The sequence below is a fragment of the Miniopterus natalensis genome, chromosome 1 (genome assembly GCF_054644295.1).
Source record: "Miniopterus natalensis isolate mMinNat1 chromosome 1, mMinNat1.hap1, whole genome shotgun sequence".
In the NCBI taxonomy this organism is placed as follows: domain Eukaryota; kingdom Metazoa; phylum Chordata; class Mammalia; order Chiroptera; family Miniopteridae; genus Miniopterus; species Miniopterus natalensis.
In genome coordinates this window covers 23,969,530-23,983,006 of record NC_142081.1, presented here as the reverse complement: position 1 = coordinate 23,983,006, position 13,477 = coordinate 23,969,530, and the positions used below count along the sequence as shown (strand labels likewise).

The 13,477-nt window shown below is 39.9% G+C and overlaps 1 protein-coding gene across 4 annotated transcripts in view; it reads right to left on the bottom strand.

Moving 5' to 3' along the window:
* The window catches only part of LOC148094059 (cytochrome c oxidase assembly protein COX16 homolog, mitochondrial), a 37,307-nt gene extending 25,636 nt beyond the window's left edge, over positions 1–11,671 (bottom strand). For 3 of the 4 annotated variants that reach the window (XR_015714909.1, XR_015714910.1, XM_087819544.1), the window contains exons 1-3: positions 11,526–11,671; positions 9,133–9,204; positions 156–218 (exon numbers count right to left, since the gene is read on the bottom strand). Coding sequence is in view for 2 of the 4 variants with exons in the window: in XM_087819544.1 (XP_087675670.1) it covers positions 156–218; positions 9,133–9,204; positions 11,526–11,594 (204 nt within the window). In the remaining 2 variants the exon portion in view is untranslated. Of the gene's footprint in view, positions 1–155; positions 219–9,132; positions 9,205–10,428; positions 10,570–11,525 lie in introns of those variants that run through there. The other variant, XM_087819558.1, reaches the window with a different exon arrangement.
* Between the last annotated feature and the right edge of the window lie 1,806 nt (positions 11,672–13,477).

Sequence of the window (13,477 nt, the reverse complement as noted above, 5' to 3'; positions counted from 1 at the left end):
CTTTTCAAATGACTACATAGTTGTCCCAATACCATATAGTTAAGGTAAATGTTTTTTCTGCACTGTTAATCATTGAAGTTTACCTTAAGGCAGACAGAACCAGTCACTGACAGGGAGGATTGTTACAAAAGAAAGACTATATTAACATACTGTACCTCATACTCTGATTCCAGTGACATTTTATTCATTTTCAGTCTTTTTTCTAACTCAGGATCAATCTGTAAAACAGAAAGAGGACCTATACATTATTTAAGTCTGTAGGATTTAATTTTCAATTTAAAGTTATATAAGGGATAGCTAGGATGGTATGGTAGATGACAAACACATGGCAAAATCTCCATCATCCATCACCCATCCATCCATCGAATCGCATAATGATAACTGATGTAGTACTACCACCACCACTACTACTAACAGCAGCTAATGTTTACTGAGGACTTGTTATGTACCAGGCATTTTGACATATAAATACCTCTTTTATCCTCATAAAAACCTAAGGTAAGTATTAGTAGTATGATCACAACTAAGGAAAGTAGGACACAGGGAGTTTGAATAATTTGTCAAAGAGGCAGAACTTTGCTCTGAACCTTGGCCCTCTGCCTGCATGCTATTCACCGCCACCCTAAATTATGTTATTACACAAAAATGTTATGCTAATAAATAGAATGCTGCTCTTGAAAACAAAAAAGAGCACCTTCCATGTACCGAAAACAAAGAAGTATCTACGAAAAAATTAGACAGGATTCCACGGTGGTGCCGTATTACCTGTGCATGGCAAAGTCTTTAGGAAAGAAGAATGTGATTGCTGAAATTAATAAACCAACAACAACAAAATCCAAATTAAATTAAATGGGATAGCTGAATAGTGACTGAACACAGCAACCAAATTAGTGCACTAGAAATACAACCTGAGGATTTCACTAGAATGATGCACAAAGAGATGGGATGAATGAAAGGTGTATTATGAAAGCTAGATCCAAAAGTTCCAACATGTCTATTAGGGGTTTCAGAAACAGACAGTGAAAAGAATGGAATAAGGGCAATAAATAATTAATCAGTAATTAAAAAGAAATGAATCCTTAGACTGAAAGAACACAATAAAAAATACCCACAACAAAACAAAAAAAGCCCATCTTAAGTAATAGCAAAACTTTAGAATATTAAGGATAAAAAGAAAATCTCAAAAGAAAAATAAGATGAAAAGACAGATTACTTACAAAGGGATGAGAATTAGAAAAAAAACCTCAATTTTAAATGCTAAAATAAAATGAAACTATTCTTCAATGTTGATTATGGAGAGATTATTCTGAACCTCAGTTTTACTTTTACTATATTCTTATTTCTTCCTCCTTGGCTTCTACTTGATTGAGGTTTTCTCTATCGCTGTTTTGAGTGGTAGAAATACATAAACACATATCAATAATTCCAGTAAATATTGAATTTCATCTATTAAATATTTTTCTGACTGAAATTTTTAGAAATCCAGCTATATACTATACTATTTATGAGAAATGTACTTAAAAAATAAAAGCACAAGGTTGAAGACAGAAGGTTACAAAAATGATACAACACAAAAAATACTAGTGGGGGTGGATATTCAATACATAGCTATATATATAGTTTATATATACATAAAATATATAAAATATTTTTATACTTTTGTACATAAATTATATATACACATACACTTATATATATTTTAATCCTCACCTGAGGAGTGAGGATATTTTTTTCCATTGATTTTAGAGTGGAAGGGAAGGTGGGAGGGGGACAGAGCGAGAAATGACGATGTGACAGAGACACATGGACTGGATGCTTCCCACACGCACCCCAACCAGAGGCGGGGACTGCAACTCAGGTACCTGCCCTTGACAAGAATCAAACCCTTGATCCTCTGAAGGACAGGTTGATGCTCTAAGCACTGAGCAACGCCAGCCAGGGACATACCAATATTTTTTTTAACTTACCTTTATTGTTGTATTACAAATGTCCCCTTTTTCCCCCATTGACCCCTTCCACCCTGTACCCCTCCCTCCAGGCCTTCAACCCCACTACTGTCTGTGTCCATGGGTTATACACATAAAGTCTAATGTTAATCTCTCACCACCCACCCCTGCCTTCCCTCTGAGATTCTTCAGTCTTCCATGCTTCTATGTCTCTGGATCTACTTTATTCATCAGTTTATTTTGTTCATTAGATTTCACATGAGTAAGATCATGTGACACTTGTCCTTCTCTGACTGGCTTATTTCCTTTAGCATGATATTCTCCAAGTCTCACCATGCTGTCTCTAAGGGTAAGGGATCCTTCTTTTTTACGGCTGCATAGTATTTCATTATGTAAATGTCCGAGAAGATGCTTGATATAATTTCAATCTTCTTGAACTTGTAGAGACTTGTTTCGTGTCCTAACATGTAGTCTATCTTTGAGATGTCCCGTGTGCACTGAGGAGAATGCCTATTCTGCAGCTCTGAAGTGGAATGTTCTGTAAATGTCAATTAAATCCATCTAATCTACTGTGTCATTTAGAGTCACTGTTTCCTTGTTGATTTTTTTGCCTGGAAGATCTATCCAGTGAAGTCAGTGGGGTGTTAAAGTCCCCTACTATGACTGTACTGCTGTCAACCTCTCCTTTAAAGTCCTCCAGAAGGTTTTTTGGGTTTTCTTCCAGCCTGTTGTGAGCCTTTTGTTCCAAGGTGGGTCTCTTGTAGACAGCACATATTTAGGTCTTGTTTTCTTATCCATTCAGCTATCCTATGTCTTTTGATTAGGACATTTAACCCATTTATATTTAAGATTATTATTGATAGGTACTTATCTGTTGCCATTTTATTTCTTTAGGCCTATGTTTCTCATTCTCTCTATTCCAACTTCTTATTACAGCAGTCCCTTTAACATTTCCTGCAGTGCTGGTTTGCTGGTGATCTACTCCTTTAGCCTTTCTTTGTCTGGAAAGCTCTTTATTTCACCATCTATTTTGAATGATAGCCTTGCTGGATAGAATAGTCTTGGATTCAGATCATTGTTTTGCATTACCTTCAATACTTCATGCCATTCCCTTCTGGCCTGTAGGCTTTCTGATGAGAAATCGTCTGACAGCCTTAGGGGAGCTCCTTTGTATGTAACAGATTGCTTTTCTCTTGCTCCCTTTAATATTCTCTCTTTGTCCTGAATTTTTGGCATTTTAATTATGATGTGTGTTGGCTTGGGCCTCTTTGGGTTCTTCTTGCTTGGGACTCTCTGTGCCTGCTGAACTTGTGTGACTTTTTCCTTGACCAGGTTAGGGAAGTTTTCTGCCACTAGTTCTTCAAACAGGTTCTCTAACCCTTGCTTACTTACTTTTGACCTCTTCTGGCACTTCTACGATGCAGATATTGTTGCGTTTAATGCTGTCCCACAGCTCCCTTAAACTGTAGTCCTGTTTTTTAATTGTTTTTTCTTTTGGGTTCTCTAATTGAGTGATTCTTTCTACCGTCTTCTAATTTGCTGATTCAATCCTCAGCTTCCCCTAATCTGCTGTTCATTCCTTCCAATGTTTTCTTTATTTCTATGTCATTCTTAATTTCCTTCATAGTTTCTATATCTTTTTTCATGTAATTGAGTATCTTTATGATCAGTATTCTGAACTCTGTATCTGATAGATTGCTTATCTCCATTTCATTTGGCTCTTTTTCTGGAGACTTATTCTTTCATTTGGGGCTTGTATTTTGTCTCCCCATTTTGGCTGCCTGTTTGGATTTGTTTCTATGGATTAGGTAGATCTGCTAGGACTCCCAGGCTTTGGGATGGTCTCTGGTGTAGGCCAATGTCAGATGCTCTTTGTGACTGGCCTTGAGTACCCTGCTTGAAGTTTCCCACACTTCACAGCTTCTTGTTCCTTCTGCTGGGGATGAGTGTGTTTGGACAGGACCAAGATGGGTACCAAGGTCTGCTTTTCCAAGCCCTGGGTCCAGAAGGAAATCAGGGAGACACCCAAAGTACCCAGAGGCTGTTATTCAGTTTCTTAATGAGCCTCAGGCTGTAGAAACTACATAGGGTGGGGCCAGAGGTTTTCCAGCAGGGTGGGGTAACTGCTTCCCCCCCAGGCAGAAGCTGCTTGGAAGGTAAATTTCTGCCTGAGAAAGAAGTCCTCTGCCTTATGGGGGAATGACTCAGCACCGGAATCCAGATGGCTGCCCTCTGAGCTCTACTCCCCCAACCAGCCCCCCTGGATTCTCCTCACACTGCTCTAGTCCACTCTGCCTCTGCCAGAGCCCAAGGTGAGTGGCTGCACACAAAAGTTTGTGTGTTGGCCCTTTAAGAGGATGCCTGCATTTCCAGCCACCTCTCCCTGGCACACAGAAACCCTGCTGCTTTTCATAGCCAGATGTTATGTGGGTACCTTTCTCAGTCCTGGTGCTCTGGGCTGGGAACCCAGTTTGGGGTTAGGCCCCAGAGTTCTCAGTGGGAACCCCCCACAGCTGAGATATCCCTCTGAACCTTCAGCTGCTGCCTGTGGGAGCCCGGCCAGCCCTCTCGCACCTCCACACTTCCTACCAGTCTCTATGTGGTCTCCACTTTTCATCCTTGATTATGACGATGCTCCCCAGCTAGTCTTCAGTTGCAGTTGGTTATTCAGGGCGGTTTTTCTGGATTTTAGTTGAAATTCCAGTTTGGTCCTGGGAGAGCTTCAGTGTAGCTTCCACTCAATCTGCTGCCATCTTGGATCTCTCCATAGCAATATTTTTAATGGACAAAAGTTTCAAGGAAAACAGCATCAAAAAGGAACATTTTATATTCATAAATGGAACAAATTTTCAAGATGATGTTAGAATTATAAAATATTACATGACTACATCGCTTTGAAATTTACACAGCAAAATATATAAAAATATAAGTAATACACAAAACATATTAGAGGAGCTTAATATATCTTTCCGAGAAAGTAACAGATCAAGTAAATTATAAACACGTATGACTTTTGAAGATATGAGTAAAATAATTACGTTCTTTCTAATAGGTCTATACAGAATGTTGAGCCCAGCAAATTTAGATTGCCATCATCCCCTCAAATGTACACATTAACCTGGAATAATTGCCCCGACTCCCCAAACATCCTTCTTTACCTGAAGATGGTATTTAAGGAGATGGCTTGGAACATTTTGGGGGAGCGTTTTACTAAGTTTTTCTGGGTATCTCCCATGTATATAGGAGGTATACATATTATTAAACTTCTGTTTGTTTTTCTCTTGTTAACCTGTCTTTTATTACAGGCAGAATCTCAGCCAAGAACCTAGCAGGGTAAAGGGAAAATTATATCTCCTCCCCTACAGTTGATTGAATCACTCTGAAAAATACTTTGGAAATTACATACATACCCTACAACCTTTAGTTGTACTTGTGCAACAAAAGAAATAGACAAGAATGTTCAGAACAGCATTACTTTCAGTAGGCAAACTGCGAATCAACCCAAATGTCTGTCAATGGTAAAATGGATAAATAAAAAATGGTAACACTTAGTGGAATACCATATAGCAATGAAAGAATCACGGGGTCAGCAAGTATGGCCCAAATCTAGTGTAAAAATTCATGAAAAGAAACCTGATTTCAAATCAAGTTGGGAGGAACTCTCATGATCTACGTTGATCATGAAGCCCAACAGGAACAACTCTTTGTTTATAATAGCTCTCCCAGCTTCCTCTTCTCCCAATCTCAGGTTCTTTTTTGCATATTTTGTAGTATGCTCTGTTTTGGTTATTTAACTCCCTAATCCAGCTGTACGTGTCCTTCCATCTGTCATTAAAATAACAATCATTTAGCTTTCTTTTTTGGTGATGTCTGGATCATACTGGCATTGGTACTGTAATTTTTCTCATTTCTATTATCTGAATCTTAGGAAACCTGGTCACTATACTTGTAATGTTAAAAATTAAACCAGCACTAATTCCTTGCAAAGTACAACAGACAAAGCCAAAAAAACACACACACACACCAAAAAAAAAAAACTGGTAATGCTCAGGATTACAACACACTTAACTGCACACTTATATCGTATTACTTGGCGTGAAGCAACAATGGATGATATATTATTGTGAATCCATGGCTGTCAGCATTAAGAATCAGGAGATAAAAGAGCAATGGCCACTAAGGCAGGAAGAGAAACTATGTCATATCTATTTCATACTGAAATTGAAAGCTACTGCTTTCAGTTTATTTTCTTAGCCCATTTCATGGTTTCTATTTTTTCTTTTCCAATTAAAAAAATGTATTCTTAATTATAGTTCACACACACAGTATATTAGTTTCTGCTCTACAACATAGCGATTCAACATTTACATACCTTACAAATCGATCACCACAATAAGTCCAGTAACCATCTGTCACCATATATAGTTATTACAATATTATTAGGATCTCATGGCTGGGTGGGCCAGGGTATTCTAAAATTCTAGAAAACTCTGTTCCTTATACTTTGCATCACATCCCTGTGTCGTCTCATGGTTTCTATACTTCCTTTTCAACCTTCTACACACATGACTGAAAAGCAGGAAATTTTGTGTCCTGGGAAGCTGGACTTTCAGTCCTAAAATCAGAATAGTTCCAGGCAAACTAAGATGGTTGGTTACCCTGAATCAATGCCACCTTTCTCTACCCATGTCAAAACTTCTCAACTCAACTTATCCTCTCTTGCTTCTTCTCAATCAAATTTGTCCTCTTAACCCCACTTTTGACCCCCTCTTGAATTCAACCTCAGCAATCTCGGTCTCTTGACTCCCCCTTGATCTCAACTTCTCAAACCTTGTAACACCTGTCAACCTCAACCAATCTTATCCTTAGTCCCTCTCAAATTTAGTTCACCTCATCCTCTCTACCCTGTTTGAGCACAACCTCACTCAATGACTCGACTTTATCTCAGTTTAACTTCTCAACTTCAAACAACCTAGTCTTCTAAATCTCAGGTCCTGCTCTCTGATCCTTCTCACCTGAACTGTCCTCTCAGCCTCCTTCCACAGACCTTGACCAACCATACCTCTCAACCTTACTCTCTTGACTTCAATCAACCTCTTTCTCTCAACTTTACCTAATTTTGTTCTCTTTACTTTAACCCCATCTTCTAGATCCCCCGTTATCCCAATCTCCTTCATTCTCTCTCCTTAACTTACCACCACCATTTATCCAATCCTCAAAACCAAACATCAAGTCATCGGAGATTTATTCATATTTTTATATTATGTATATCACATTAATCATCAAATACTATGTTTGCTGCTAAACTTTTTTCTGGAACCCATTTATTTCTCACTATCTTCATTGCACATTTTATTTCAGATTCCATTATTGTTCATCTATACTACTGTCAAAGCATCTGAATAGGTCTCTTTGCCTCCAGTTAAAACAATCTCTTCCTTACTATCTTGCTCCCCAAACACCATCCACCCTGTACTATGCTGCCAAAGAGATATTTCTAAAATGAAAATCTGACCATATACTTAATACTCCCTCTGTTATAGAATATTAATCATTTCCCCCATTTAGCTCTTACTCGTTCTTAAAGCCTGAATTCAAAGGTTGACACCTCTAGCAAACCTTCCAAATACCCCATTCCCAAGTCTAATCTGTATGCCTCTATTTGAAGTTCTAGTAATGTTTTATGCAAAATTCTAATATAGCATTTTCCTGGGCACTGTTATATGTTTGGGTACATGTTCACATTTAGATGTCTTCCAGCTGCAATTATGCCATAAGCTTTGTAAGAATCAGTTTCTTAAATCTTTATCTGTAGGATCTAATACATGATAAACATATGACAACTATTCAATTATTTTTCAAATATATACGTGTTATCCTACTTCCAAAGGTCAGATTATTACAACTTTCATCTTAAAGCAAAACGGAAAAGAATTCCTCAATAAAATAATTGGGATGTGCCCTGGCCCGAGTTCCCAAGTGGTTAGAGCACTGGCCCACACACCAAAGGGTCTCGGGTTCAACTCCCAGTCAAGGGCATGTACCTGCGTTGCGGGTTCACTCCCTGGCCCTGGTTGAGGCAGGTGTGGGAGGTAACCAATCCACGTGTCTCTCTCATATCGATGCTTCTCTCTCTCTCCCTTCATCCCTCCCTCCCTTCCAGTCTCTCTGAAAAGCAATGGAAAAAATATCCTCAGGTGAGGATTAACAACAACAAAAATTGGGATGCTAACAGATCTTTTAACTCAATTGATAATTGCCCTATTCCCTTATAGAAACCATTGTACCATATTCTTTTAAAATGTAATATTCATTCTAATGCCTATTGTCTTTGAGACTAGCTGGAGTTGGTGTTTCTCTTAAACCATAAAATTAACTGAGCAAATTGAATAGGCCTTTGATACTCTTTACTTTAGCACCCATGTTACTGAGGTCTGCTAACGAAATTTATCTATTACTCGGAGAAAAACAAATATCAGATGTGTGCCACACACAAAAACTACCTACTTCTCAATCAACCAGAATTCTTGTGTAACACTTGACTTGAATTTGACAGTAATTGGGTAATCACTGAGGGTGGGAATACTAGCTCTACCCTCAGTAGTCATATGACCTTAGGCAAGTTACTTAAGCTCTCTGGGCTTCAGTGTCCTCACCTATAAAATAAAGACAACCATATAGATATGAACCAGTACAGTCTTCCACAAAGGGATACTTATAAAAAGATAAGTATAACTATTTATAATGAAAAATAATTTTTCTTTCTTTTACTATAAGTTACTAAAGATGCACTACAATATAATTCATAAAATTACTGGTATTCATGTGAAATAGCTAATTTAAAACTGAAGTAATAAAACGGAGTGAAATTGTTGTCCCATGTTCTTTAGTCCCTTCTAAATCCTAAAAGCAACTACATCAGAGCACATGTTGTGGCAAAAAAGCTAACAATATTGGAAATTTTCTAGTGAATAGGAGAAAAATTACTAAACTCTTCACATTTCCTGATTCATTTCCATGTGATCATTAGTGTTGTTATAAAGAGTAAGAAAGAGCCCAATCATCATATATCAGTCCTGAAAGGCTAGACAAGACTCAGACTGCTTAGTATGCTGAGTATACACATCTCCTAAACCAGAACATACATATACACAGACACATGTCAAACTCCAATTACAGTTCTTACTTTAATCTTCACAGCATCATAACGGATTTGTGAAAACTCACGAAGACCAAAAGAACCTCCAACAATCAACAGCTGAAACAAAGAAAGGAAACAATTAAACAAAACAGAAGGGCAGAATTCAGTCTACTGATAGATTACTAATCTAAATGCCCCAACAGCGATAGATTATACAAAATCTTATAGATTATTTTTCCTGGTTAATTACCATTCACCTTTCAGAACAGGTGCTTTATATACTGTCACTGGGAAACATTTTAGCACATTACCAAATACCAAAATCAGTACTCCACACTTGTACCTGACCTTATGGTTTAAGTATCATCACAAGCATTTTATTAGTTCATCCTTACAAAAGACATGTGAGCTAAAGAAAAAATCCATTTAATAGATGACTTGTCCATGATCACAATGGATAACGCCAGGAATAAAATTCTGGCCTTGTTTCTTCAAGACCAGAATTCTTTCAATTTTATATTTTACAAAATAAGCCAATGGAAGAGCATTTTTCTCCACTTCCTTAGCAAGTGATAAAAGAATCTCATGGAATATGCCATATCCCTCAGTATATGGTCAATCTTAAAAGAGCCCTCGAATTGTCATTGTTGCTTTATCATCCCATCAATAATCTAATGGGCTTTAATTCTTAATCCTAAAGCTGCAAAAGTCTAACACTTGGAAAAACATTAAGTTTAATCCCTATCTTCCTTTCTATATCAATATATTAATATTACCAATTAAAGAAATACAATGCCCTAGCCGGTTTGGCTCAGTGGTTAGAGTGTCAGCCCTAGGACTGAAGGGTCCTGGGCTCTATCCCTGCCCTGGTCAGGGCAGGTGCAGGAGGCAACCAATTGATGTGTCTCTCTCACATGAATGTTTCTTTCTCTATTTCTGTCTCCTTTCCACTCTCTCTGAAAAGCAATGGAACAAATATCCTCAGGTGAGGATAAAAAAAAAAAATACAAAAAGACATAAAACATCATGAAATATAAAAATTTATCATTTTGAAGTTGGAATATCAAAAAAACCTTGAGACTACAAATTTCAAAACCCAATAAACCTGACCACATAAAAATGTAAAACATCTATCCCAACAAATACATGAAATTAAAACAACATAAATCAAAATACAACAAATCAGGTACATATCTGTGATTTATAAGCAGCTAATATTTGCAATGTTAATATGTAAGAATTCCTTGTAAAATGAAATAATTTTTGTCTCTTAGTTTCAATGCAAAGACACACCCCTGGTTTTCCTAACTCCTTCTCAGTTTCCCTCTATTTATTCCTCACCTTTCCAAGTTTCATACCTCTTCTACCTATTCACAACCAACACTGAGTCCCTAGGTGAAGTCTTCCAGTTCCATGGATTTAAATGTAGCCTCTATAACCTAACAGCCTCCAAGTGTACATTTTCAACAGGAAATAGCCCCCTGAACTAAAGATCTGCCTTCCTACTGGGCATCTCCACTTAAAAGTCTAGCAAGAATATACAAATTAACATTTTTTAAAAAAGCCTTCTGATTTTTACCCCAACACTCTTTCTACCCCAACCTGCCCCTAATCACTAACTAGTTCACATCCCGGAAAATGTCGATTACTTTCATCCAATTGCTCAAGCCAACTTCTTTAGTCATCTTTAGCTCCTCTCATTCCTATCTCACATCTAACCCATTCCGGAGTTGTCACCTCTACTTTTCAAAATATTTCTTGAATCTGACAATTTCTGACCATATCGTTTCCTAATACTGTAGTCCAGGCCACTATCATCTCTTTCCTGGAGCACTGTCATCACGGTACCCACATGTTACTTGGGGGGGGGGGGGTCTGGTCTTTGTCCTGGGTTCCTGGGAGGGAGCTGCTAACTCGGAATTTCCTGAGTGCTTTAAAAATATAAACATCGACCTTTCGAGGGCCGCTACGATGTGGCAGGCGCCGCGCTAAACACTCAATTCACAAGGTTTTACTTAACAACAACCCTGGAAGAATTAAGCCAGTTCACAAACTAGGAAGCTGAAACATGGAGATGCCCGCAACCGTACAGTTACATTAAGCAAATCCGTCTAGTTCCAGAGACCCGGGCCACCGCCAAGCTGTAGAGGCGCGGGGCGGGGTGTTTAGTGATCATTCAGGTTTGGAGTAAAATCTGGTTCCTGCGTCGCTCTCGGAAGCACCACGGAAGGTAGGAGGAGGGGCCTCGAGATCCCACTACCCGGAGAAGACTAGAAATAGGGCTGCCTGAAAGCTCCCAACCTACCCCAGCCCCTTCCTCGCCCGGGCATCAGTTCCCCGCCTCTCGAGCTACAGGTACCCCGCGGTCTCCATCCGGCCAAACTTGAGGTCCCACCCCTTCCGCAATCCCGCCCCCACACTTTTTCTCCAGCACTCACCAGCATGGGGACCCCGTAGCGAAGGGTCTTGCTCTTGCGCAAGGCGCGCGTCGTCGCGCGTGTAAACATGACAGAACTCTCCGACCCGCCCGCGCACCCGGCCAAGCAGGCCCCGCGCGGCCCCCCAAGTCTCAGCGGCCCAGGCCCCCTCCCAGACCAGGACGTCCTAGGCGCGTCCCCTTCCCTCAGCCTCCGGCCGCTCGTCCGCTCCGGCCAGGCCTCCGCCAGGCAAAAGCAATCGAGTCATCGTAACACACTCGCGCGGCCGCCCGGAAACCGAGCGTCAGAAGTTTGGTTCCGCAGGCCGGCTTGCTACAGGGACTTAGGGGTTTCAGTCGCCTTGGTGCTCGTCCTCCAGCCGTCTGGTGACCGGTACCGCCCACGCTCTGGGTCTTGACCGGCGTCTTCTTAAGACAGTGCCTAGGACGTAGCCGCTCGATAAAGTCAGCTAAAGAAAAAATAAAGTTGGAGATAGTTTCTATAGCTATTTAAATGGCAGATGGGGCCCGGCCGGGCGTGGCTCAGTGGTTAAGCGTCGACCTGGGATCCAGGCGATGAGGGTTCGATTCCCGGTCAGAGCACATGCTCGGGTTGTGGGCTGCAGCCGATCAGTGACACTCTAATCATTGATGTTTCTCTCTCTCTCTCTCTCCCCCTCCCTTCCTCTCTCTGAAAGCAATAAAGATGTATTTAAATAAATAAGTAAATAAATAAATGTGGGATGGGAAGTTGACCAGCTTAATAGAGATTTTGAGAAATAAATCGCCACAAAAGATTAGGCTGAATGGTAATCAGTATAGTATCTTGCTAATCACTGAACCTTTAATGCTAATGCTTTTACTATGAAATAGCCTATACTCTTCATTTATGAATGTCAGTTCCTCACTCATTCAAACTATGTAGCACATCTTTATGTGGATCATTAGAAGGCTCCAGGAACACAAAGATGAAAAGAGGTGATCCCTGCCTTAAAGATGCTGGCAGTCTAATGGGCACACAAGTGAACATGGGTCTAACTGCTGTGAGAGCTCAGGAAACAGCCCCCATGTGCCATTTACCAGGGCGAGTCAGAGAAAGCCTCACCTACCAAGAACTACATAGTCACTCCAACTTTCTCAGCAAGGAATTTGAGGCCCTTTGTGATATGACTTTGGCCTGCCTTTTCTGCCACTTTTCCTCATCCGCTCCATACTCCATTCTGGAGGAGATAGCCTTCCCTGTGTATTTCAAGAACTTCCATTCCCACACAGTGCAGCTTCAGGAACACCAGGTTCTTGAATCCTCCCTACTCCACAGGCAATGTCAATTACTCCCTGCTTGGGCGGTCCAGTAGCCTTTGACTAATATACATCACCGAGCATCATCACTGTAGTTTTAGTATATAAAGTCATTGTCGCGCTGCATAACATGTAAGCAAAATGAAAACAGCACAGTGGGAAGGATACTTCAGTTTGAATTTGAAACTTGGGGTTTTCCTTTTGCTTCTGGACTGAGGAAATGAGTCAAACCTGCCAACCACCATCACCACCCCCAAAAGCATCACCTAAACTGAATCAAGAGAGATTTTGGAGTATAAAAGGAAGACTGCTAATTCCTTTCCTCACTCCTATTTCTCCAACCTTTCCTCCAGTCTCTCCAAGGAAGAAACACCTTGCAAATCTGAAACAGTAAGAAAGGTGGGAGGACGTAACCTGAGAAGTTTGGGAGTGCTGGGAGAAAATTCTGTATATTTATGGGGGAGTCTGGAGCATTTGTAGAATGCAGGAGAGTTTAGGATTGAAACGATGGGCTTATAAACAGGGTCGTTATGGTTTATAAATAAGGTCTCCTTTAATGTTGTGATTCTTTTGTACTTTATTTTGGATTGTTTGACTTACGCTTTTTGTTGTGTCTTTGTTTAATCTGTGTGCAGAGAAGGAACCATACAGGGCCGTAGGGTTTATTAGAGAATG